At 35.0% G+C, this 25,150-nt stretch overlaps 5 protein-coding genes across 21 annotated transcripts in view; 3 read left to right on the top strand and 2 right to left on the bottom strand.

Moving 5' to 3' along the window:
• The first annotated feature begins 4 nt into the window (after positions 1-4).
• LOC124301663 (uncharacterized) lies at positions 5-957 on the top strand. Of its 2 annotated transcripts, none has more exons than XM_046757020.1 (3): positions 5-140; positions 220-359; positions 432-957. In XM_046757020.1, exons 1-3 carry the CDS (start codon positions 6-8, stop codon positions 544-546), a joined length of 390 nt encoding a protein of 129 aa, XP_046612976.1. In that variant the 5' UTR covers position 5; the 3' UTR covers positions 547-957. The 2 variants fall into 2 exon arrangements, with proteins under 2 accessions (XP_046612976.1, XP_046612977.1); XM_046757021.1 differs by having other exon boundaries at positions 6-140; positions 223-359.
• Positions 958-2,511: 1,554 nt separating this feature from the next.
• On the top strand, positions 2,512-7,592 carry LOC124301583 (N-acetylneuraminate 9-O-acetyltransferase). 2 transcript variants are annotated; one of them, XM_046756816.1, is made up of 11 exons: positions 2,512-2,652; positions 2,727-2,823; positions 3,772-4,030; positions 4,111-4,368; positions 5,194-5,429; positions 5,503-5,724; positions 5,799-6,120; positions 6,224-6,463; positions 6,537-6,827; positions 6,945-7,163; positions 7,242-7,592. In XM_046756816.1, exons 1-11 carry the CDS (start codon positions 2,538-2,540, stop codon positions 7,365-7,367), a joined length of 2,385 nt encoding a protein of 794 aa, XP_046612772.1. In that variant the 5' UTR covers positions 2,512-2,537; the 3' UTR covers positions 7,368-7,592. The 2 variants fall into 2 exon arrangements, with proteins under 2 accessions (XP_046612772.1, XP_046612773.1); XM_046756817.1 differs by lacking the exons at positions 2,512-2,652; positions 2,727-2,823 and having other exon boundaries at positions 3,840-4,034.
• Positions 7,593-7,732: 140 nt separating this feature from the next.
• Positions 7,733-9,359, bottom strand: LOC124301588 (mpv17-like protein 2). Of its 3 annotated transcripts, XM_046756838.1 has the most exons (4): positions 9,036-9,177; positions 8,624-8,785; positions 8,492-8,543; positions 8,104-8,211 (listed from the first exon to the last, which is right to left on the bottom strand). In XM_046756838.1, the coding sequence occupies exons 2-4, from the start codon at positions 8,780-8,782 to the stop codon at positions 8,132-8,134; spliced, it is 291 nt and encodes a 96-aa protein (XP_046612794.1). In that variant the 5' UTR covers positions 8,783-8,785; positions 9,036-9,177; the 3' UTR covers positions 8,104-8,131. The 3 variants fall into 3 exon arrangements, with proteins under 3 accessions (XP_046612793.1, XP_046612792.1, XP_046612794.1); XM_046756837.1 differs by lacking the exon at positions 9,036-9,177 and adding an exon at positions 9,273-9,359 and having other exon boundaries at positions 7,733-8,543; XM_046756836.1 differs by having other exon boundaries at positions 7,733-8,543.
• A 504-nt stretch (positions 9,360-9,863) lies between these two features.
• Positions 9,864-12,030, top strand: LOC124301587 (protein FRA10AC1). Its single transcript, XM_046756834.1, has 4 exons — positions 9,864-10,099; positions 10,247-10,418; positions 10,495-10,654; positions 10,733-12,030. Exons 1-4 carry the CDS (start codon positions 9,993-9,995, stop codon positions 11,029-11,031), a joined length of 738 nt encoding a protein of 245 aa, XP_046612790.1. The 5' UTR covers positions 9,864-9,992; the 3' UTR covers positions 11,032-12,030.
• LOC124301584 (cytosolic purine 5'-nucleotidase) overlaps positions 11,647-25,150 on the bottom strand; it is a 26,675-nt gene continuing 13,171 nt past the window's right edge. For 8 of the 13 annotated variants that reach the window (XM_046756818.1, XM_046756821.1, XM_046756820.1 and 5 more), the window contains 8 exons: positions 14,829-14,902; positions 14,155-14,368; positions 13,639-14,062; positions 13,386-13,542; positions 13,057-13,297; positions 12,539-12,776; positions 12,328-12,447; positions 11,647-12,247 (listed from right to left, as the gene is read on the bottom strand). In XM_046756818.1, coding sequence (XP_046612774.1) covers positions 12,077-12,247; positions 12,328-12,447; positions 12,539-12,776; positions 13,057-13,297; positions 13,386-13,542; positions 13,639-14,062; positions 14,155-14,368; positions 14,829-14,902 — 1,639 coding nt within the window. In that variant the 3' untranslated portion in view covers positions 11,647-12,076. The other 5 variants (XM_046756828.1, XM_046756829.1, XM_046756830.1 and 2 more) reach the window with 5 other exon arrangements.

Genomic DNA, 25,150 nt, shown 5'->3' with positions numbered 1-25,150 from the left:
TAGAGATGTTCGACGACTTAGCTGGCAATATTCAAATTTATTACGCCAATTTGACCTGGTTCTACACTTTCAGCATGATCATCTCGTGCCTGGCTGTTGGCATAAATTTCTGGGGGCGTTCTTTTTTCGATATAAAGCAGGTGTGTTTCACAAAATACGACTGTCAATGTCGCGTGACTAAACTTTTGGGAGATCGTTATCGGTGATTAATTATTACAGAAGGCAGTAGAAAATAGTGAGCATGATGCGAAGATGGGATCTGAGGCAGAGCGCTGCAGTTTGCAAACTCAGTACAAACTGGCGAAACAGAAATTGGCTGAGAAACACCTCACGCCGGAGCAACGTTCGATAGAGAAAGAGTATTTGAATCGATTTTCCTCATGGAAAATACTGATCTTCACATTTTAGTGTTTATACTTTATATTTTTCAGAGCGGAGGCACAGCAGTTAGCAGCCATCCTAAAGCTGCTCCAAGAACAAAGCGATACCTTTCAAGTATCTTCAATGGAACAGCTCGAAGATCAGCTCAGGCTGTACAGAAATTAGCGAGTTGAAGAAATTTTATTTGCATCACCAATTGAGAAGCATAGACAAAAAATTTGACCTTTCGATTATGTAATTTCTGTAACGTCTATGCGTGTGTTTGTATATAGATAAGACAAAAAAATGTTCATTCTCAAATTTCCTAAAATATTTATCGAGACGTTTTTAAAATGTGTTGTACAAATTCTATGAGTAAGGTCGTAGATTTTTCAAGAGGCTTTTGTACGATGTGCAATATTTCAAGATATAAATTATAATTCATATGACGCGTGTATTGTACAATATTATTATTCAATCTGGGATATATTAAAATTAGTCAAATACGTGGTTGTGATTAAATATTAGGGTTTAGTTATTGTGTCTATACATTATACTGATTAAAAACAATTGTAAATAAATGTGACAATTATACAATCTGGCACTATTGATTTCTGTAGCACAGATTCTGGTTTCGCAGGTGCCTCTACAGAGCCCCAATATTTATAAATATATTTATAAATATGTTTATAAATATATTTATATATATATTTATATATACACGACATGTTACGTATGGATTACGGTGTTTCAAAAAGAAATTGTTTTTTTTTCTCAGAAACAGGTACGAAAGTTTCATTTAGGTACAAAAATACACCTGTTGAAAGTTAAGCTACTTTTCTATTTTTCGTAAGAATAACATGCGAATAATGGTTTTTGCGCCTGGTGATTTTTATAACTAACTAAAGATGCGTACAGAAAATTCACAGGCATATTTTTGTAGGGAACTGAATTATCTGCAAAAAAGGTCCCTTATCATTTTGTGATAAATATACTCTTTCAAAAGTTATTTGAGATCAAAAATTATTTAGGGACCTGTTACTTCTGTACGATGCATCGTTAGCTAATTGTGAAAATCAGAAGAGCAAAACCAATTTTTCTCATGTTATTCTTATCAAAAATAGAAAAGTGCAATGCGCAACATCTTAATTTTAAATCTTAACAGGCGCATTTATATACCTAAACAAAACTTTAGAACCTGTTTCCAAGAAAAAAATGATTTATATTCACACACCCTGGTATGCATACATACATAGGTATAATCATACAAATACTAAAAGGTAGCTACTTGAAAAGTTGATGATGACTCCGGTTTTCCTTTGGAGTAGTGTAAAATTAATTTCCTCAATCGTTCGCTTTTGTGCTATATATTATCTTAGACCTTTCGATGATCTAACTCTTTATTCAATAATATACATCGATTACACACAAACGTAAATTTGTATCATAGGTTTTGAATTTTTTCTGTATTGTTCATGAAATCGCCAGAGCGATTATTAATATTATGGGTGGGTTTTTGATTTGTGTTTCCATTTTCCATTCTTATCATTCAATTGGGTATATTTTGAAGTTTAAGAAATACCAACAACGAATTGAAATTGGGCAATTTTAATTAGAGCTATAGATCATTGAGAACAGCCGATGCAAATTTTTTTTCAGAATGTTTTTCCTAGATTTTTGCCGTTGCTATTAGTTGAAAACTGAGGAAATCACACTCAAAGTGCACCGCATGCAGTCAGTTTCAAACCGGTCCAAAATGTCCAAAATCATTCAGCCATTGAATCTAACCTGACCTGGAATTACAAATATATCTGACATTCAAACTTGACTTTGCATCTCTTCTGGGACTTGACGCGTTAATCACGGTTTGACGTTTAAAGTTGCGGCGTGTAAAAATTGGAAACAAAAAATGTCGATGTAAAATAATCACTGCGATTATTTCCGGAATAAGATTTGAACTTGACAATGTTTACTCACGCCATATGAAAAATACAAAATATCTTGTTTCAAGCTACCGAGGTGGTTTGAGGTTATGGTGCCTACTAGGAAAAAGGTTTCGGTGCCGGTGGTGAAAGAAATTTTTTAAGGAATGGGATAATTTCAGAAATTTCAAATAATCCGCTTGCGGCGTTAAGAGAAAAAAAAATACAACGAAAAATTAAACAGAAGAACAAAGAATGACGTCCGCAGAGCACTTCATAAGCCTGATAACTGTTGCTAGTGCAAAAAAACTTGCTGCAGCTTTAGTTCTCTGTTTTATCGTATATCATGGTGTGATGCATCTTATTTACGGTAAAGAATATTTGTGAGAATAAAATCTCATTACTTCTTTCTTTATTCTGCACAATTTTTCCTTGAATTTTAAGGGAGTGACTCATGCAGATGGCTTTTGACTGAGGGAAGGTATAAAGGTGACAAGGAATGGCAACCCTATGGATGCATGATGCATCATTATACCCAAACGTAACTATTTTAAATAGTTCCAATCAATAGTTATTTACTGGAAAGCAATCTTTGTTTTGTGAACCATCGAAAACAAAACTGTGAGATTTTCTTGTCTTCTAGCTGTAGAATTCGATTTTGTTATGAAGAAGCTTTAATTGGCATGGATTTTTTTTTTTGTAAATGGAGTGTACAATCACAAAAGAATACATTTTTCTCACTTTTCTTCTACCTAATTGTGTTTCTGAAGTAGGATACACAATACGCTTTAGCTGAAATTCAAAATCACTTCGAAACAGCTCTCAAGTATTTTACATTACGGGGGAAAATCATGTGCAAAAAAATTTTCCTCGTACTATAAATTGGGTCTTATAGTTATTTACAGATACTATTACGCATAATGTGTGATGATATTTTTTAAGTATCCAAAAAATATTGCTCTATAACAGCATGTTAGTAAACGAAATTCGTTAATCTATCACTTCTTGAAAATGCAATTTCAGAGAGTTGTTAGGAGTTCCAACTTTTGATACATGGGAAACATTACTTCACTTCATATTGAGCAACTTAATCTTATAGTCAATATTTCTTATCTCTATATACATGGAAACTGATACCTACGTTTCATGACTTGAAATCTATTTGGTTAAAGAACTGGATAATTTACGACTAAATTCAAATGCTGCAACTTGAAATCTTACAATTATTTTTTATTTTGTGGATTTTTTTATTTTCAAGGCAATATAGCAAATCAGAATGATTTCTTAATTAATTAGTAAGACTATAACTGGTAAATACGTGAAAACATCACAACTGCAAGACACACAATCGACCCATAACATTACTTTGGATGATTCTTGATTGTCGATCTGGGGAATCTGATTTTAGTTTCAACTGAATTATTGAGCCTAATCTACACCTTTCATTTATTCTACTTATTTCTTCAAATTGGTCCTGATATAATCTTAGGGACAGCCGGAGATGCCTCAGGTATCTGGCATTCATGGGTCACCGAAACCACTTTGTATTCACCGGAGATGCCAGGGTTCAGCAATTGTACAAGTCGTTTGTATCACAGTTCAGCGTCGATGGAAAACCTGCAGACTCAGCAAAGCTGCTTGAGAATGCAGATTTGAGTTTCAATGACGTACAATTAAAACTAAATGTACAGTTCCTGTGGCGGCCGAGATTGGATGATACTATGTCAGAAGATTTTAGAGGCTGGATGGTGTGTAAGAATCACTGACAGCAATATCAAGCCAAAACAAATTTAAAGTTTCAAACGTAAAGCGATTTGCTATATTTTAGGATGGCCCAGCACCAAGTATGGTAGTTGCCGGGTGTGCAGCAGCCGATATTCTAGTAAACAACGCTAGCGAGGTGAAGTTATATACCTATTACAGTAGAGGACTTGTCAGACTCGTGCAACCTGCAGATGCCTTAGCTGAAAAGGGAATTAGACTTCTTTGGATGATGCAGGATCCAGTACTGAAGGAAAGACTTCCCTCGCAACTTTCCAGTATCGACAACACAAAGATCAATGTATGCAACAAGGCAGCTACGGAGGTGATTCAGAGCAGACATTTTTCGAGACATCATTTTAACTTTAAAAAAAAAATAAGATGTATTAGCAATTAAGAACGATTAATGGGGTATATGCATATGAAGAGCATAAAAAGTGGGTGAATTTCATAAATTGACATTTTGACTACAAATTATTCAATTTGATGGGGTTTGTTTTATTCGAAAGTCTGTAGATCGAGCTTTATCTGCATACATTTTTCTTGATTTGAATTAATTAGTAGAAAGCATTGTTATTTTTAATCACGTCCACCATTTCGTTCGTTGACATGTTTCAAGGTGTCCACGAAAACTCAAATATAGCCTATGAATTTACTCTAAATTTAAAGATAGTATCCTTGGCCAGTTTATCCTCTTTCTCATACAAGAATTTTTTTCTCTGCCAAAATGGCACCTGTTTGAAACAAAATTTAGGAAATTTTTATTTAATTGACGAAAAAGTAGAAAAAAATTGTAATTGGCAAAGAAGTGACATGGTAGCGAAGAGGATTAACTATCCAAGAATATTGGCACCAAATACGTAAATTAGTTGAGCTGTTTTTGATATATCATAGGCACCTCAAAAGATGCCACCAAGTGAAATGGTTGACTTTATCGTCAATAACAGTGCTGCCGAAAAACAATTTGGATAAAAAAACACGTGAAAGAAGTTTGATCTATACACGTCTGAATAAAATACATTGCAAACGAATGGAATCATCGGTTGTTGAGGTATAAATTCCCAAAAGTCACCCAATTTTTTAGCCGTTTATCATATACCCCCTCAACTAAACTCGGTAAGAGAAGAAAAAAAAATTTAACACTCAACAGATACTGTCTCACAGTTCGGCCCATCTTTGGGAGAGCAGTAAATTGGTTGGTGCTGGAGTCTTGGAACAAAGTCCAGACGGCTATCTGGCTAGCCCTCTGTCGCTGCGCCACAAAGTACAACTTCTGCTTAACACGTACTGTAATGATCACATGAATTTTGATGATGGCAGTTGTTGCAGCTATCCAGAAGCTGCCACGACTTTACAACTGCTGACATTTTCTGTCTTAGCATTGTGGTGAGAGTTAAAAAATTGCTCTATCTCATTCCTAACAACCTGTTTCTTTAATTGGTATGCTTTGATCGTTCAGCACAGTAATGGGTACCAGTGCTTGGATTTACCGAAGAATTAATCAGTACCGTTCAGGCCACTTGTACTCGCGAGTGATGCTCCAGGAGGTGGAAAATAACGATGAATTAACCGAATGCGATGATCCTAAGTCTGAACAAAATCAGGAGAAGAATTTTTATTCACTAATTACCTCGCTGGCACTTCTATCAGTTATTTTGGCATATTTTTACCTATGCGACAGGTAAGCTGGGCACCAGAACCCATCATGTTCAAGATACTGAAATTTTAATTTAAACTTGTATTGAAACATTACAGGACGAATTTCTTCATGAAAGAAAACAAATACTACAGCGAATTCAGCTTCTGGTTACCCTTGGGATACATATTGGCTCTCGGTCTGTTTTTTACCGAGGAAAGAGAGGGAGGACCCAGAGCTCTAAACAGAGAGCAAACAGATGAGTTGCGAGGACTTATGCAAGCTGTAGTGCTAATATACCATGTAACGGGAGCAAGAAATGTTCTCCCGATTTACATGCACTTAAGGCTGATCAATTCTGCTTACTTATTTCTATCAGGCTACGGGCATTTCTGTTATTTCTGGCAGAGGGGGGATGTATCCCTGGTCAGATTTGCGAGGGTAAGAGAATTTGGTGGCAAGAAAATTCGTCCTTTCTTTGTCCGCAAAGAAGAAAAAGAAATAAAACAATTGAAAAATCTTACTACCTGTCGATGCTCTCTAGGTTCTTTTCAGGCTCAATTTGCTCACTGTATCGTTATGCTTGTGTATGAATCGACCATATCAGTTTTACCACTTCGTTCCACTGGTCTCATTTTGGTTCCTGGTCGTGTATGTCTTGGCTTGGTTACCGCCTAGAGTTCACTCAGGGAGTTTGGCTGAGCACGGCCCAAGGGCGTTGTTATACCTAGCCTTAAAATTACTAGGACTTATGAGTGTCATAACTATTCTCTACATGTCCGAGGTTGGTTTAATATATTTAGAAATATTGTTAACCATCCATTCTAATATTAATCATTGGATCGAAATCCGGTCAGGTGTTTTTTGAGAAGGTTTTCGTGACCCGCCCATGGAAGGCACTTTTCGTAACCACAGATGACGATATACGCGAATGGTGGTCCCGATGGCGTGTCGACAGATACAGTGTTGCTTGGGGTGTTGGATTCGGTGCAGGTCTGCTAGTGCTGCAGAGGCTTGATCATGTTCCTGGAATGGCACTGGCCCCTGTACTGGCACTAGTTTCTCTTGCTGCGTATAGTACATTCACAATGATTTGCCATTCTGCCTCAGAATGTGAAGAAGTTCACTCTTATGTCGCTTTTATACCGGTAATTTAAATATCTGTTGAAGCTGAAAAACTCTGTTGTGCCAGCATGAAGTAACACTATTGTCCATTCATGTATAAGTGTGTAATCGAATGTAAAAATTTTGTGACATGTGCTTAGATCGTCGGATACATTGTACTAAGAAATGCATCACTGGCTCTGCGAGGAAAGCACTCTGCGCTTTTGGCTGGTCTAGGTCGGATTAGTCTGGAAACGCTTGTTGGTCAGGGACACGTTTGGCTGGCTGCAGATTCCCATGGAGTTTTAGTTCTACTACCACGATTTCCAGTGCTCAATCTGCTAGTCACATCGTTTATTTTTATCTGCGCAAGTCACGAGGTAAGAACCACAGTTATTGGTGATCTAATTTTATTATGAAAATGCAAAAATGCTTTGAAATATTTTTTACCACTTTAGATTTGCCGGCTGACCCATGTTCTGGCCCCTTATGCTGTACCAAATGACTGGAGGCATGTTGCGCGAAACTTGTTGCTCTTTATTGCTGTCTTGGTACCAATCGGTATACACGATGGAATGTTTTGAATATTTTCATCGTTGTTTCACTGCCAGTTAATGAACTAGGATCGTGTTTAAAAGTACGGAAACGAAAATCGAGGGGTACTCTGTCGAAATTTCGAAAAAATCCACTGTCGAAATTTCGTACAATTTTTCATTTCTTCAACATCACCAAACGTTTTCTTTTATTATTGCGCTGCAATATCTTGAAAAATGTCTCAAAATTCTTCGAATTCCTGCAGTACTTGTAAGAATCCCTAGATATCTTTAAAAAAAAGTCTGATAATTCAGCAAAATCTTTCTGCAATTTCGCCTATCATCTCCAAACATCTCATAATATTACCTACCTACTGTATACCAAATTTCCCTTGTGATTCACCCCTCGACAGAAATTTTAAAGAATCGTTGAATTTATTAAAATCTGCTATTGCTCATACTTTTGTAAATACCCCTATGTACAGTTGATTCTTCTTTCCTACACTGCTTCTAGCACATATATAATTTAATATTTCTGTACTTTATACAATGGTTTTTAGAAACCGCACTTGAATTATGATTGTGATATAAATAATATTTAAATCTAAAAACACTTGGTACCATTTCCCAGAGTCATATTTGTAGTAATTAGATACATTAAAACTAACATGAATTTCGTCTTTCGTAGTACATGACATCGATTTGAATTCAATGGTATAATATTCTTGTCAATTTCTAACACAGAATATCTTCAATTAACTAGGTAAGTAGTGATAAATCTAGCAAATGCCTGAGTTATTCAGATTTATCTTCAGCTACTGGTTTGTCGTGTTTAACCTGGCTGGTATACACGTCATAGCCAAGAGATATGGTATTATCGTATAGCACCCTGAACCTGGTGGGTAAGAAATAGAAATTAATGATTTGAGCAGGTGGCCAGACAATCCACTCTGCGAGATACAACTGATGGGCTTTGTCTCTGATTTCTTGCTTAAACTCTGTCCAGGTATTTCTCTCCAGTATACCCAATGTTACAAAAAACATTCCTATGCAAAGAGGAGAGCACACCATTTGGTCAACCAATACCTTCTTTAAGACAATGCCAATTGTTCTACCCGGCATTTTTCGATCTAGAAATCTGTACCAGTGATGGCACACTATGCCGACGGACATACCAGATATCGCCATGTGACTTGTTCTTACAGGACTCCATTTTTCCCAGGTACCCTGAATGTAAGTATACTTATGTTTGTTAATATGTATTAGCTATGAGTTTTGAATTTATAAAAAATACGGAATTGCGTTACCTGAAGAATTTCGTAATGCTGTTCTAGAATGTCACCAACGCCGGAGAGAGATACGGAAATTGCGATATTGGTGTAAAATAAGTTTTTTGGTGAGAATATTTGTTCTTTCAGTTGATTGACCCGACTTCCAAGTTGGGTCACCCCACGAGCTATGCTCATTCTCTGAAATCAAAGGGTATTGATGGAGTTGTGTTGTGATGATTGGACTGTGAAACTTAGGTGATTGCGGGTATGAATCGATCGGATGACGTTAGTAACAAGTTTTCCTTTGAGTTTATCAATGCTTTTGCTACAGATAAGACGGCGGGCAAATATCAGTTAAAGTTAGGTTACTTGTATTCGATTATTAACCTAAAAGCAATTTAACAATGTTTTTTGCTTCGTTGAAAGTGTTACATGTTATTACACTCACAGTATAATATACGTAATAATATCCTAGCCAGTTGTATTCGTCTTGAAACTAGTTATCCGAGTTCGTAGGGAATTGCGTCAAGGGTTATAACATAGGATTTAAGGTTATCTGTAAGACTAGCGCGAGCATCGAAACAACAGTGATTCAGTACTTTGATCATTTTTACAACAACGGTGAATGCAACTTATTCCTATTATAACGAAATAAAGCGATCTTTTAAAACGTTAAAACTTCTACCGAGAGTAGCGGTTGATAGCAGAAAGCATCGGAGGCCACGTGCAAAGACCACGACCACTCGTGATGCGTAAACTACTCGTATCAAAACTATTCACATTTGGGGTCTTGTAAATTTCAGAACTCTGTATTGGTTTATTAATTATCTTTCATATATAACTTTTTATTTTATGTTTTCAACTTCTATAGCAGTGAAAAATAATTCTAAACGTTTTCCTTTGGATATGAATCATAAAGGAACGAATTTGACTGCTTGAGCGCTTTATGTGTCAAGGGATCGCTACACTAGCTAATTTACTGCCTTTTGGCTGATTTCTTATACGGGTGATAAACAGTTAAGTATATTACTCAGTCTATCGAACTTTATTTTTTATAATTTTAACTAGCTATCGGGGTAAACAAAATTGACAGTAAATAAATTTTAGTGGGCGGTATATAATTTGGCATTTCAATTTCAACAATGAACACAAATGGCGATGATGGCTACACTTCTGCGTAACTGCAGAAATTGTAGAATCTGATTGGTTGTTATTTTAAACCAGCCAATCAAAATCTACGATTTCTACTCACACACTGCGTTATATTCATAGACTTATTCTACAGATAAACGTAACCAAGAATCCATCTGACAAGTGCAGAAAGACGAATTTGAGTGTCAGCCGCGTTTAGCGCGATTTTTTGCAAAATCGAGTAATTGAATGGAAAAACCGAAACGTTGATATAATGTTTCCTGCATATGCGAACCTCTCGGCATATGATCGTCACAAGAAGTTGATGAACGATTATTTTTTAACGAGAAAAGGTTCAGCCATAACCTTGAAACGGGACACGTAAGTGAGAATTACTTACTAGAAAAAAAAAAAACAAGGTTCGAAATGCATTCGAATAGATGGAATGATAGTTATCTGTTGACCAGAGACATGATGATAATAAAATAATCTTCCTGTTCATCATGACGTTTCGGCGTGTTTTTCGAGGTCGCGGGACAAAACAGACGCCGATGTTATTCGGGATCAGCACAGATTTTTATGGCACAGCGAAGATAACGACGTACCCGATTCGTGGGAAACTAGACTGGCAAAAAAATACTATGACAAATTGTTCAAGGAGTACTGCATATCCGATTTGACCCACTACAAAAAAAACAAGGTACCTCTTTCCGCTGATCCGTTTTACTTTTGCTTTGTAATACGCCATTGCTTTATGTTCCACTTTTAAAACTCAGGTTGCTCTCCGATGGAGAACAGAGAACGAAGTTGTCATAGGCAAGGGTCAGTTTCAATGTGGAAACAAGAGGTGTGTAGAAAAGAATGAGCTCAAAACTTGGGAAGTAAATTTCGGTTATGTCGAGCATGGAGAGAAGAAAAACGCGCTTGTCAAATTGAGTGAGTCTCCGACATTTGTTTGTAAAAAAATTATGACCAATTTCCTTGTTCAGTACATATAAATTTATTAATTTCCAGGACTTTGTCCAGAATGTTCTCTCAAGTTAAATCATCATAGTAAAAAGCGGGAGGTGAAAAGAAGAAAATCTTTAAAACGATTAGGAAAAACTGTTGACGTCCAAGAAGTTTTGGCGACGTCTACTAGTATGGTAAGGGACGCGATTGAAGTTAAAGTTGAAAAGGAAGATCAAGTCGACGACAAAAAGGAAGAAAAAACCGTTAAGGAATCGCAAATTTGGAAGGACAAGCCCATAGATAGCAATGAAAAATCAAGGGAGGAAGAGTTCGAAGAGTATTTCGACGAACTGTTCATGTAAAATAGATTACACCGTAGTAAATAACGAAAATACACTCTCATTTCACAGAACAATTATACTGTGTACTTATTACACTGTCTAATAAGAACGGATTTCATTTTACATACTATCATAGACGGGAACGGTTGTTTCATGATCGATCAGTTTTTTGATTTCAACTAAAACGATATAGTTCGTCTGGTGTGTTTCGTCACTAGCTATATTTAATTTCATGTCATGTCATTCCAGGATTTCAAAATTACTAGCCTGTCAGGAGTATAAGATAAATTTTATTTATAAAAAATTCATAACGTAGTAAATTCAATTTTTTTTAAATAGCGCTAGATTCTGTCTACCTGTATGCTTATACGTATGCAAACTATGTAATTCTGGATTTTGTACGTATGTATAATTCAAATATCTGGTGAAAAAACTAAGCTACGTATCTCACTTTGAATTCCGACTTTTGTTACACTGTGCTTTCCAATTTCTTGACATTTTTTTCCTCCATTTTAAAATTAATTTGATTAGTAAAAACTACTTTAGCAACATGCAAGCACCATTATTGCAGATTTCTTTTCCCCTACCTTCCAAGTTATTATATATTATGAAGATTACTATAGTATTGACTGAACGTAAATAAAAAATAATTTATTATAATTTCATATCATATACGGTAATATGTAACGATTACAATATTGTCAGATGATATACAACGTCTCTAGATATCTAAAAATTTGTTTAACATTTCTTCTTAATCTAAGTAAACGACTGGGCATATTGCCCTCTCAATTTGTTGAATTCACCCGTCGGCGTTGCTAGTCCTTTTTTGTTGCTTAACAATAATTACTATAACTAAATTTTTTTCGTCGTATACAATATCATGTATATTACATAAAGACCATCGGCAATATTTTAATTACACAACACGCCAACGTGTAGAATTATCAATTGTTTCTTTGCCTATAAACGGGCTAAAAGCTTCAAACAATTTGACCAGTGGTGAAAGCCAAAATTCGAGTAGTTTAAAAACTGAATAATCAATAGTCAACATCTAACGGCTTATCTAATTTACTTCTCTCAATGACAATTTACGTGCTTCGATATTGGCCTGCTTTTGCGAGTCGCTATCTTCGTCGCTACAATCTTCGTCGTGAGTATGTGTCACATTTCTAGGTGTTTCAGGCCTTGCATGTGGTATCTGGCTCCCTGTATGATCGATGTCGACTAATCCCTGCTAAGAGGATACAACAAAGTTAGTTAATATTCTGTAATTAGCTATCACGGAAGTGCCTATATTTCCATGTGAAAACTTACGCTGAATACTTTTCCCTGATCTTCTTCCTCGTCTGTGAGCTTGAATGTGCGAGATCGACTGATCATTGGAGTTTCCATAACAAATCTCTGCTCATGTGCGACCGTACTTTCATGAGGCATCTAAATATGTGACAAAAACATGCATCGCGTTATGAATAATTATTTATAAAAACCGTTTATCGATCCGGAAACGCATCTTGGGATTACCAACCAGCATTGCAGGTGCTCTAAACATGTAGGAAAACGGATAGTAAATTAGATTCAGGAACGTTGCCGCATAGAGGTCGGCATACCTCACGACCTGGCTGCTGAAAAACGTCTGCCTACTTCCGCTGCGAAATAGAGAACCCATCATACCATAAGCCAAGTCCATTTTGTGCGTAACATCCCTTATCGACGCCCGAAGTTTTGAGATGTCTGGTTTCTCTTTTGTACTGCTATCTAAATTTCTACAAAGAAAATAATGAAAAACCGGTCATTTTAATTGGAAAAAAAAAGCTGAGGAAATAACAACCAAAATGTCAGAAAATCGCAATCTCTCTACTTTTCTGTTTTCAAAAAATTTTCCGAGGTTACAAAGTATTACTTCGAAAGAAATTAATAAATGCAAAAACGAGATTCTCATTTCCAGATAAAACAAAAATGTTGGGCGAGTTTTCTGATTTTCTCTGATTAGTTGTGACTTCTCTGATGTCACCACAATTGCATGCCAGCTTCGAACACACTTACTTGTACATTTCCCCGAGCATAACGTCAAGGCTTTGGAGTTCTGCAAACAGCTGACATTTGTCTGTCCAAACATGAAGTTCCTGAACGAGTTCAGGAACGATTAAAAATGTCCTCCAACCCCGTATTTTTTTGCTTTTCAATATATCACCAAAAATGTGATCACCAATGTATAGAACGTCTTTGCCCTTGGCGCCAATTAGTTCAGTGAATACGTCGCACGAACCGCCTGAATATACTTCGCCTGTGTTTTGTAAAAGCACAAAGGTGAATTAGAGTTTTTCCATAAAAGTCTTATCAGATTTGTTATTATTTTTTTTCTCCAAGTCTACCTAAGTGTAAAGGTCCTCTATGAGTTCCCAATTTCAATGCCCCAGTCTTGGTGTCAACTTGACGGAGGATCGTACCCTCGCCAAAGAACAGTGGTTTACTAGCATCGACAACAATAATGTCGAAATAAGTTTTCCAATTTCTGTGGGGATCCTCTGGCTAAAAAAGCAACAAACAAAATGAAACGAGAATAAAAAGATGAAGAGAAAGTATTTGTGACATTTATATATTTTGAAAATATACAACACTACTCACTCTCGCTCCGTGAGGAAAGTCAAAGAGGTAGGTCATAATTTTATCTGTAAACACGTAGTCGCTGTTTGTGAGTAAAAAAACTTTGGCACCATTCTCTCTGATCCTTGTCAAGAACATCGGTAGCCTTTCGTCCTTTTTAACATAGTCGTCCAAATTCTGTATAGTTCTGGTTTTCAGATCTCCCTGGAGATGTATCCAGTCAACGGCGTTCCTGACATCTTGAAAAATACTCTTGAAACTCATAGTGAGCTCGCCGGCCTTTACGCCAGTCTTTTCTGGTGTGTACTGAGGTGAGTTTGTGAAAAAGTCTATCAAACACGCCAGCAGGTAAGTCTCAGGTAAGTTGAACAAAGTGTTTAGTACGTAAACTCGCGATTCGTCGAGCTGCAAGAACTTGTTTGGATAAAGTTCGTAAACTTGGGAGCTGAAACAACGGATAAATTAATGATTACAAATAATGGAAGTTGGGAAAGAAAGGATGCCTCGGTATCGTGGAACGAGAAACGTGTAGCTTACTGTTTGAGAAATTCAAAACCGTGGACGCATACGAGAATGTTTCCGTAGGCGTCAACCTTCAATAAATTTCCATAAAGAGTATCGAACCATAAGCCTCTTACAGGGAAACTCGGATCGTATTCGAATTCTTTAATTTCTTCCGGGTAGCCCAGAGACACTAAGTGATCCTTGAGAAGATTGAAACCCAGCTGTTCGTACTGCGGCGATTTGTACTCTGTAAAAAAATATACTTCCATAGAAAAATGTTTAGCATAAAACACATAGATTTTCGAATGAATCTAAAGTGATAGAAAATATGACACACATTTGGTCCAATGACAATTTCAGGTCGCAACTCAGTTTAAATGACCCGTGATTTTTTATTAGTGTTTTGGATAAAAATTGACAATTTGGGTTTCAAGCGATTTCGCATTTCACATAAATATAAATATTTAAGATCAGAAGATTGTTCTGTAACATCATTAGTTCGATTGGTTTAATTACACGATGGTGGAATACTGAATAACAAATTTGAACGCGGTCTCTTTGCGAACTTTTCAATTTAAATAAAAAAGTGACTAAAACGAGTTGACATAATATTCCATTACGTCACCCGGATTAGTCGATATAATTAATATTTTTTCAATCGAGCGAAGTGTTAACGTTAAGAGAAATCAATAAAATTTGACACCAACCAGCCAATGTGTAGTCCATATCGAATCCATAGAACTTGATATTTTCGAGATGCAGACTTCTATTGACAAATATTCTGGAACAGAGATAAAAAGGGATATTTTTAAAATTAGCAAATTTAACGTGTTGGTCACAAAATATATGAACAATATGAATATGAACACAAAAGTTGGCAAGACCTGTTGACCGCGTGATGACGGGTTACGGACCCTTCGGTATGGGAATTTTCGGCAACAAATAAAAAACTGTCCGAAATTATTTCAGTAAATTTAATGGATTCTGCCTCGTTGTTGGTGACAAAATTATCTGAAATAATATCCTTTGGCATGATAATGATACTTGATTTTTCGAGATTAATACAATCCTTCGCGTCGAATTTGACGCTCCTTTCCTTAATTAACAAAAACGAATCAATTGACGACCAAAAATAATCGACTTTAGACTAGATCGATTATTTTTTACCGGTTATAATCGAGTATAATCAATTATTTTTGAAACTCGATTAATCGACCGACTCGATTATTTTTCCGCACAATTGGTTTTTGTTTTTTACTCCCACGAACGACGCAAAACAATATCAATTTATGTGATTAAAGTATCAATTATTATCATTGTCTTCCTTACTAATTGTAAGTACCTATTTGATGTAATAAGTGAACGATAAATGAAATTTTAGTTTCAAATACATCGTTTCAAAAAAATGCGAAATAATCGAATAATTGTCGCCGATTCAGTTTTTTTTTTTTTTTTTTTTGAACTCGATTAATCGATGCATCGATTATTCTTAGCTCAGTAGCCATCGCTAGAATCAACCATATATACGATAACAGCATATTATTACACGCTACTGAACTCTATATTACACGCAAATGAAAAAAATTGAAGGTCCGTTGCCCGATGGACTTTGTTGGAAAGAAATGAATAACACAAACACGATCCTAAGCGGATTGCAAAATGGAACCGATTATTTTCCAATCAAGATTCTCGATCTCGTTATAATACAACATTTCGTGAAATAATTTAAATCACGAATTACGTGTGATCTTGTTGATATGTAACTGAATTTCCGATTCACCAATTATAATTATTGAACGAAATTGATAAACTTTATTCTCCCAGAGAGAATATTAACGCCATATTTAGAATTTACTGTAAACGATTCGTGCATAATTAATCTGTAAATACAAAATCGATCGTAATCCACAATAACTGGCCAAATAATAAAATGATGGAAAACGGGGGGGAAAAAAAACATGACAATATTATGTCCAATTTTTTTCAAATATATTAATAACTGAACAATGTTTATTTTCATATGCGGTTTTATATTTCTATTCCTTTAAAACTGAATCCATTCAACTCCCAATCAATCAACTGCAGAGCTTCACTTTTTAAATCTCGATCTCGTCATTCGGCGCTATTACAGCTTACCTATTATTCGTAGCAATGGGGAGAGCGTCGTGGCCGATGGAAAATAGCCACCCAGGCATTTTGAATACGCGATTAAGTAATCAGTTATTTATCGATCTGCGAATCGTCCGTACAAATCGGTTTGGAAATCGGTGAAATTCTCTCTTGCGCACTATTTTACATACAGCATAATGATGCGCGTATTAATTAGTAACGCAGTCGAATGTACAAGGCACTTGAACGAATATCGGCTTATTGACATTTATACTCGCGAGTTCAGCCGTCTTGTACTTTGTATTTATTTATTTATTCAGCAGTAAATATTTTAACTTCCCGAGGTCGTGAAAACAATTATATCCAACGCGGCTAAACTTTTGAAAAAGAAAGAATTTTTTCACTTAGGTAATACTTTCACCATTTTTCTGTTTAATATATGTATCATTCGTATGTATTTTTCGGGTATTTCGTTTCGAAGTTGTTTCATTTTTTCAATCATGTTTCAAACGTTATTTTCTTGGGCAAGAATCGCGAGGAATTACATAATTTATCAGCAGATTCAACGATTTCGATGGATTGATGAAATTTTTTCATTTGTAAACTTGAGCAAATTTTCAGCAAATATTTCATCCACTTGTTAATCACATTTGTCAAATTTTACCGTTATAAAAATTAGAGCCATTCGCATCTGTCACGATAAAAGAAGAATCTATATTTTTCGGAAAAGAACAGGTTTAAAAAAACCTCGGAGAAAAATTGCAACCGATATTTTTTTACATTATTGTGCTATTATTTAGCGTACGATCCCCGAGGGAAAAAAAAACAAATCAAAAAAGAAGAATAGCGGGACGTTGACGGAAAAAGCGGCCCTGCACTTAACAAAGAGAGCCTCTTCTCGCATAATAACATGGTTTAGCAATCTTATGTATATATTTTTTTATTCGATAGGTCAGATAAAACATCACTGTCTTTATACTTATAATATGTTTTCGAGGTGGCGATTAATCACGATTTATATTTAGCCTGCACGTACAGCAAACTTTTCTTTCAAGTATAACGTATAATGGACAATAATTACACAAAGCACTTTTGTTCTCTTCTTTACATTAATAATTGCAAAAAGGCAATTTGTCAACGTGTAGTCCCCGCGTTTGTCGAAAACATATTGTTATATATTTTAAAGAGTTTATCTAATTCAAAGAAACTAATGAGGCGGGGTTGAAATTCCGAATTTGAAAAGTTCCGAAAGCACGAAATGCCGATTTTTTTTTCCGCGAAACTTGAAGTAGGGAAACCAAACTTTGAAGAAAGATCAAAGTTTCGAAAGTGTGAAAATGAGAAAATTGAAAATTCGAAACACCGAAATTTCGACTGTTCGAAGATTTTCAGTTCTGTAAATTTCTAGCTTGGTGAAATTTCACCACTTTGACATTTCGTTGTTTTGGAGTTTCGATATTTTTACGTTCGGAATCCTGGTCATTCTGATTTTTTCTTGTTGAGTAAACTACGTTGCGTGAGTATATTTTAATTTTCGGAATTTTACCCTATCAAAACTTTGCTCTACCGTAACTTGAATTTTCGGAATCTTGCATTTCGGAACTTTGATCCATAGGCTTTTCGACCCTTCGAAATTTTGTCGTTTCGTAAAAGTTCGACTTCCTTACTTCAAATCGCGCCACCAAATAATTCGGAATTAGGCGCTTTCGGAACTTTTCAAATTCGGAACATCAACCCGGCCCCAAAGTAATGACTTACTAATAGATAAAATTATGTTACACGATTCTTGACGTAAAACTTGCAACACTGTTATTTTTGCAAGCTAGCGTGGCGAATATATTTATGTACGTATTTCTGAGTATGTATGAGAAGAAGAAGAAATTGATAACTGTCGTCACTGAAAATTTACAGAATGCAAAAAAAAATACACGAGATTTGTCGATCGAGTTCTAATCTACTATTTTCTTTTTTTTTTCACCATCTCAAAAACCCTGAATATTTAAACTAATGGACTTTACGTTCGTATTTCGTTACGTTCACATTACCGACGAATTCAACCTCGTCGACTATTCGATCACATTCAATCAAATTCACGAGCGTGTATTGCGTAGTTTTCAACGCAGAATGTCGTGCGCGGTTTTATCATACACAATATTTACAATAAATATTACAGCATTGTTTTTAACTCAGTAAACATAACTTAAAAATTATCCGAAAAGTTATTAATCATATTGACAAGTGAATTTCGCTGCACGACGAAAGACAAATTGCGCACTCTTTAACCACTTTTTATTTAAATAATCTCCAAGTCGTTACGTGACTTAACTATTAATTAATTATCGGTTTATAAAGATCGATCGGTGGCTGATAGACACAGTATTAATCGGCCTTTATTAGTTAAATCGGGAATAGAGATTGCTGCAGCATTTAAGAGTGTTTTAAAACCTGCGGTCCGCTGTACGACCAAATTCGCGAATATAGATGGCTACTGCTCACAATTTACAAAGTATGTATAATATTACGATGTGTTCCAGTGTAACAGCAGATGCCGACTGCGCGGCAGGTATGAGTAAATTTTTCCACAGGCACCGCTGCGTTGTGACGCACAACGCAGCTGCAGATTTATTTTCATCGTTATTTTCTCCCACGCAGTTTGAAGAGTAAAAAAAAATATTTTATACCAATAATCAAGCTTACAATCTGATAAGAAAAAAAAAAAAAAATAAGGAATAAAAAATTATCAGTAAAACAATGACATCGGACAGTTTGAATTATCGATCGGTTTGAAAAATGATAACGGCAGGTGAATTGAATTTTTATATTCAACTTGAATGAACCAAAGCTGACTTTTTTCGGTGGAGTAGAAGTCTCGGAAAATCGTCTGAAATAAATCTTTGAGAAAATTAATATCTTTCGATTACTGACGATTAATCACGCATTCGAAATTGTTAATTTCAACCTGTTATTATGGGTTTCAGGAGAATTTATAAATTTTTGAAATTCAACTGATAAGCTGGGGAAAAAATTCATCTCAAGCGATTTTTAAAGCATTCATTTCTATTATATGTAATATATTGTAATCTTCTTATTTAGTTACAAAGCGATGGTTGTAAATTAATTTTTTACGCCAAGGAGATAACGTTAAAATTGAATTCCACTCGATTCATATCAGTCACAGCTGTTCAACCTGTTTCCAAATGATCAAAGCTGTGTTTCGTACTTTTTTTCACGCTAAATATTTTTTTTCCTCAAGATTGTCAGCTTGGCAGATTTTCAAAGAAAGTTGTGAAAACTTCTGCACTGGAAACTCGCAAGGCGTTCCGACCTCTCGGATGTTTTTTTTCTTTTTTTTGTCATTCAATCAGCATTTATTAAATTTTCACGGATGGAAACGCTGTAAACGAGATAAATACCCCATGATTTTATTACACTCAGACTTTTTACTTCGCAATCAGAGTATTGCAAACAATTCGTCGATATTACCGATTAAAAGAAATCCAATTCAATCTTATCCTTTTCAACCATGTAATTAGACATTCGGTATAATCGTAATCAGATTTGAATATTAGGTTTTTGTATATTCCGTAGAAAAAAAAAAAAAGAAAAGAAAGCTCAGTGTGCGCTGTGCATGTGATAATTATATAATTCCGACACGATGAAAAATCGCGTGTACATAGATAATGAAAGTAAGTATTGCGTCATTTATAAATTGTATCACATTATGTTATGCTGTGGGTGTGTAAAAAAATAAAAAAAACTTACTCATTAGGTACGTTGAGCCTTGAATTCATAAATTGTGCAGCAGGCAATGCACCATCACACATATCTTTCAGCCACATTACGTTCAAGTTTTTTTTTTTTTTTTTTTTATGACTGGTTTTCGATACTTTTTTTTATTGCTGTTCGTTTTTACAACTATCTCGTCTCGAGTTTTAAACCTGCGTTGGTTTCGTATACTTCCACACTTGTAACAGTGAATAAATCACTCACCTATCATATGTAACACAACACATAATGATATACTTTAAACACGTAACAAGTATGACGAGAATAAATAAATAATTCGACCGAAGAATTGAGGGAGATCAGTTTTTTTTTTTTTTTTTTTTTTTTTTTTTACGAGGTGTAGAGGGGTTTATTTATCCGTGTGAATATCAATTCTGGCTAATTGACGTTATCTAATTGATAAAGCGCATATATTATACAGCTGAACGATAAAGCGTATATGGTTACAATTTCACGGAATTATTTTCACTGCGAGTCCTCGGTATAGATACAAATTGAGAAGGGTTAATCATTCCACATTTTTTTTATTTTTATTTTTTATTTCTCATACGTATCAAAGATAAACGAATTTATCGCTGGAAAATTTTATATCGGTGTATGGTAATTACATGCAATAATTAATTAGTGTGAATTGTTAGCGATTATGCATGTTATGCGTGTTTAACACGGCGTTTGAATAGCTACTTTATTATACCTATAGAAAATCAAGTAAAATTTGTTGGACTGTTGGAATTAAAAGATCAAATGAATACTTATAAGCTCTTAAATTTCGTATGTGAATGCGATTATTGTTATAAATTAGGCACGATATTCACGATGAAATACGTATAAATTATAATAACGGTGATCCTATTCTTTATAAAACTGAATCTCGAGGAAGCTGTTCGCATTTAACATGAATATTTCTAACAGTTCTTCACTTATCGTTAGACTTAATTTCGCTTTAAACAGACGATAAGCGAGTGATGCGAACCTAAATATAGCAGTGCATAAAATTACAGTGAATGAATAATCAACCGAACACCGCAATCAGTTATTTAATAATCTCTTGCTGTATCATTATTGTGAGAAATATCATTCTAATTTTGATACTGACCGGAAACTTTTAGAACTCACTTTTATATTCTACATATATCATAATATGACCGAACAATATAATTAATTGAGAAATTTGATAGGCAAAATTATCTATAAGATTATAATGATCGAGATTATATGATAACATGTTAAAAGGTGTCTGGTTTTTTGATAATATAAGAAAAATGACTTTAGAACTATGATTTTGTGTATGACAACAATGTACTAAAATATTGTTATTAGTGATTAATTATTATCACTCCCGAAAAATGACTTGAAATATTCAAAATCTGTACGTTTTCATTGCGGTTGAAAAAATGAATTTTACGATCGGGCATTGTAATTTATTTCTAAAATTTGCAAAAAATTGAAAAGTACTCACAGTACAATTTATACGTATCGGATAGTTTCTTTGTGTTGAAAAAGTCTCTAATATGCGCGAAGAATCGAACGACGCTGTTAAATATAAATAAATTTCCACGCAATAAATTCTCTTGACTTTTCTGTATTACTTATTTGTCTCGATTTATTTCGTATTTTAACTACCAGAATATCGTTAAAACAAGTTTGACCAGTGTGAATATTGGTTTAGGCTATACAGACAAGTATCCAAAGAAATGATTCACACATAATACGCAGGAGTAAAAAATTCCACGGCGTATCATACGATGGTGATTATCGCATCAAAGCGTGAACGAATTAGATTAAAACGAATTAAAAATGACATAAAGCGGCCCTCTCTAACTCTCTCCCTCTCCTCTCTACAATAATCGATTCGTAAACTGTGTGCATAATATAAATAGAAAAAAAATAAAATAAAATAAATAAATAAAATAAACAAAGAAATGATCACAACACGGACAAAATATTATCCATACCAAATTGATGTGGATATGTAATTTTACAATATCGGTTAAATGCCGTAACTCAATCTCATTGTCAATAAACTTTGCATCGATGAAATTAGAAAGTTAACACGTACAGGCGATTCCGTGAAAGAAATAAAGAGACATGGAATGGTTGAACGGAATGTTTACAAAACCGCGACGCACGTTGCAGGACAAAATGAAATACCTTATGCACGTTTATTTTAATATTACACACACAATATACGCACTCTCGAATAAAACCGCGTAAAATTCGGTGATAACGGGCACTTAAGGCAGTTCGAAATAAAGACTGACCCAACCGAGTTCCAAGTTCTACTAACTCACTGACTGACTGACTTGACTGTCTATCCCAGACGAGAGCGAAACTAATTACTCTCCCCTCTCTCTGTCGCAAAGTTCCGCTACAACTCCCGCCCTTTCATTACAGTACGGTATCGACGATGAAGAATAATCCGAAAGAATTTCTGTTCTTATTTCTATTCGTACCTAATTATTATTATTATTATTATTTTTTATTTCCTTTTTTTCTTCATCCTGCCTGATTCTCTTATTTTTTTTTTTTTAATGGTTTTCAAAGGCACATGTAACGAGTATACATGGTATAACATAAATATGTATACTTATTAGGATCACGCAAAGTTTGTATGGCTCTTCGTTTACACTTGCACCTGTGCCCCCCCCCCCCCCCCCCCCCCGCCCCTCATGCCCACGCACTCTGTATACATACATACAAACATGCATACGGAGTGAGTAACTAGCGGTCGAACGATCTAAAGCGCACGCGCTGAAATTCTAGAGCAAAGCAGTTTTTTGCCAGTTCCACCAACCGTCATAAGTTCAGATGACAGGTCAATGCGGTATTATGTAACGAGAACTGTCCTCAACTGTGAAAATTTTTAGTTATGACGGTTGGCGGACCCGACCAGCGTTGCCAACCCTCTGGTGGCAACAGGTTGTACCCAAATTGAAAGTGGACCGTAATTTGAATTTCTGAACCGTACAAAGATTTCGCGAAGTACATTTTTGTGCTTTATATTTTATGGTCGTAAAATGACCAAGATTTTGGTTCTTTTGTCAAAGATCAGACGGGATTTAATCAAATCATTGACATTCTTACGTTCAAGAATATTTTCAAACCAACGATAAAGATTGTAAATTTTCCAATTACACGAAGCGGTTGCTGGAGATTTGGAGATAGTATTATTTTCTTTATTCTTGAATCAATAATTAAAAACATACTAGCTTTAAAACTCAAAAGCTCACTGCAGTGCGTAGGAACTACGGAGCGCTCGTCCTGGAGGTTAAAATTCACCCGGTAAAGGACCTGGAGCGTAGGAACCACGGAGCGCTAGTCCTGGTGCTCGAAATTCGCGGAGTGCGATTTCCGCACGTCCGCTCCTCTGAGCGCTCATTTCCAGACTGAGGAATTCTGCTGAATGATTTTCGTCGTCATAGATTCTCGTGCTCTGACGTGAGAAGAAAAAAAAAAAAAAAAGAAACAAAACTCTGGTATCGAAATGTACAACGCCGAAGTAAGAAAACAAAAATTGCCTTTTCGATCGATGATTTGTAATGACTCGTATTACATATCTTCTTTATCTTTTCGAATAACAAAAATGATACAAAAGATTGTTTGAACATACGTTATACATATGCAGTCATTATAATGCAATCAATCAGAATTGTTTAAGAATAATAAATTCGGGAATATTCCTCGTATTTCTCGTCTATAATAAAGTAGCTATAATAAATGACAATTTATTTAGCAAAAGATTAATATGTTTTAAAATCAAAGCTGTGCATAATAAACCTGTAACATTATTAAAAGCTGGAATGTATGTAAGAACCAGAATATCGTACATAAACATGCTCTCCGTGTTATTATTCAAGTGTATATTTACACGATAGGATATGATAATTCACAAACAGGAAATTGAATGATGAAGATAAATTTATTCAAACGACTCTTCAGTATAACATGTACAATGTATGTACCGCGTATCGCACTGAATATTTTCTTTTACACATATTTGACACCAGAGAAGCCTCACTCTATATATAATATTATACGTGGCTTCGAAATATATGCTTCATATTCAAACACGGCTAAAATAAATATTTACAAAGTGGAAATTCTTCCATGCTAACTCGATTGATACCTATAATAAACCTGACAACCGTCTCGGATTTGAACCAGATTGAAAGTAAGAATAAATAAATAAAATGCGACCTGTTGTTGCAGGTTTTTTCACCGTCAAATTTATGAGTAAGTTTTCGTTGATTTTTTGGACCTTGGAAATTTACTCGATTAGCAAAAGACGGACGAATATATAAATAAACAAAATACATATATCGGTAGATAGAATAATACATTCAACAGATGACGATAATTTTGAGTCGATTCGAGAACTCGAAGCAAATTTTCCTTGACCATTTTACTTTTTAAAAAATTTTGAATCACAGGGACAAAATTCAAAAGTTTCCTACAGCAGTCGTTTTTTTTTTTTATTTTTATTCTTGTTGCTACAAACAATTTCAAATCTCGCAATTATCTTTTTCAAAATAGCAACCTAAGTGGGATTGATCACTTATCGCTTAACGTCAAAAACCCGTTTTCAAACTTGTCTACTAGGTATACCATTTTCGTATCATCTATACAATATTACCGGCAAATTAGATGCGGGAAAAAAAAGCACAGATTATGTTTTGGTTTTAGGTAATTCCCCTTTTTACATCAATTTTTTTTTTTTTCATACTTGTCAATTTCTTTTTCAAACGGGCAAACCGCGACTGCTTTCGCTACGTGAAGACTGAATTAACACACATGCCTGCAGGTAAAGCAGAGGCGGTGCGTGGGACATACACAATTATACATGTAAATTACGCATGTACCAATATATCTATACGTGCATATATAGATATATGTATAATATTATATTCATGTAACACACGTGTACGCAGAAAATTCCACGTATACATATACCGCATATCAATTGATTCTCAAGAATTTGTTGAGAATTAATTAACGCCCATGCATACAGTGTCCATATCATAGGTATATAAGATATAAATATACATAAATGCAGGATTTCCGATCGGAATGCATCGCTGTACGCTATTCGTGCAGCTAAGTAAAACGAATGAATAAATCAATGACTGTCGTAAAA

This window comes from Neodiprion virginianus, chromosome 3 (assembly GCF_021901495.1).
Source record: "Neodiprion virginianus isolate iyNeoVirg1 chromosome 3, iyNeoVirg1.1, whole genome shotgun sequence".
In the NCBI taxonomy this organism is placed as follows: Eukaryota; Metazoa; Arthropoda; class Insecta; order Hymenoptera; family Diprionidae; genus Neodiprion; species Neodiprion virginianus.
Note: the sequence above shows the minus strand (reverse complement) of the source record. Positions and strands in the feature narration are given on the sequence as shown.

Excerpts from the sequence above, each read along its gene's own strand:
- LOC124301663 (XM_046757020.1), top strand. The coding sequence starts at position 6 with ATGTTCGACGACTTAGCTGGCAATATTCAAATTTATTACGCCAATTTG. Across the intron at positions 141-219 it reads CTTTTTTCGATATAAAGCAG|AAGGCAGTAGAAAATAGTGA; the intron begins GTGTGTTTCACA and ends TAATTATTACAG. Across the intron at positions 360-431 it reads CAACGTTCGATAGAGAAAGA|AGCGGAGGCACAGCAGTTAG; the intron begins GTATTTGAATCG and ends TATATTTTTCAG.
- LOC124301583 (XM_046756816.1), top strand. The coding sequence starts at position 2,538 with ATGACGTCCGCAGAGCACTTCATAAGCCTGATAACTGTTGCTAGTGCA. Across the intron at positions 2,824-3,771 it reads ATGCATCATTATACCCAAAC|GGACAGCCGGAGATGCCTCA; the intron begins GTAACTATTTTA and ends ATATAATCTTAG. Across the intron at positions 4,369-5,193 it reads GCAACAAGGCAGCTACGGAG|ATACTGTCTCACAGTTCGGC; the intron begins GTGATTCAGAGC and ends AACACTCAACAG.
- LOC124301588 (XM_046756837.1), bottom strand. The coding sequence starts at position 8,782 with ATGAGCATAGCTCGTGGGGTGACCCAACTTGGAAGTCGGGTCAATCAA. Across the intron at positions 8,544-8,623 it reads AGCATTACGAAATTCTTCAG|GGTACCTGGGAAAAATGGAG; the intron begins GTAACGCAATTC and ends ACTTACATTCAG.
- LOC124301587 (XM_046756834.1), top strand. The coding sequence starts at position 9,993 with ATGTTTCCTGCATATGCGAACCTCTCGGCATATGATCGTCACAAGAAG. Across the intron at positions 10,419-10,494 it reads CCCACTACAAAAAAAACAAG|GTTGCTCTCCGATGGAGAAC; the intron begins GTACCTCTTTCC and ends TTTAAAACTCAG. Across the intron at positions 10,655-10,732 it reads AAACGCGCTTGTCAAATTGA|GACTTTGTCCAGAATGTTCT; the intron begins GTGAGTCTCCGA and ends ATTAATTTCCAG.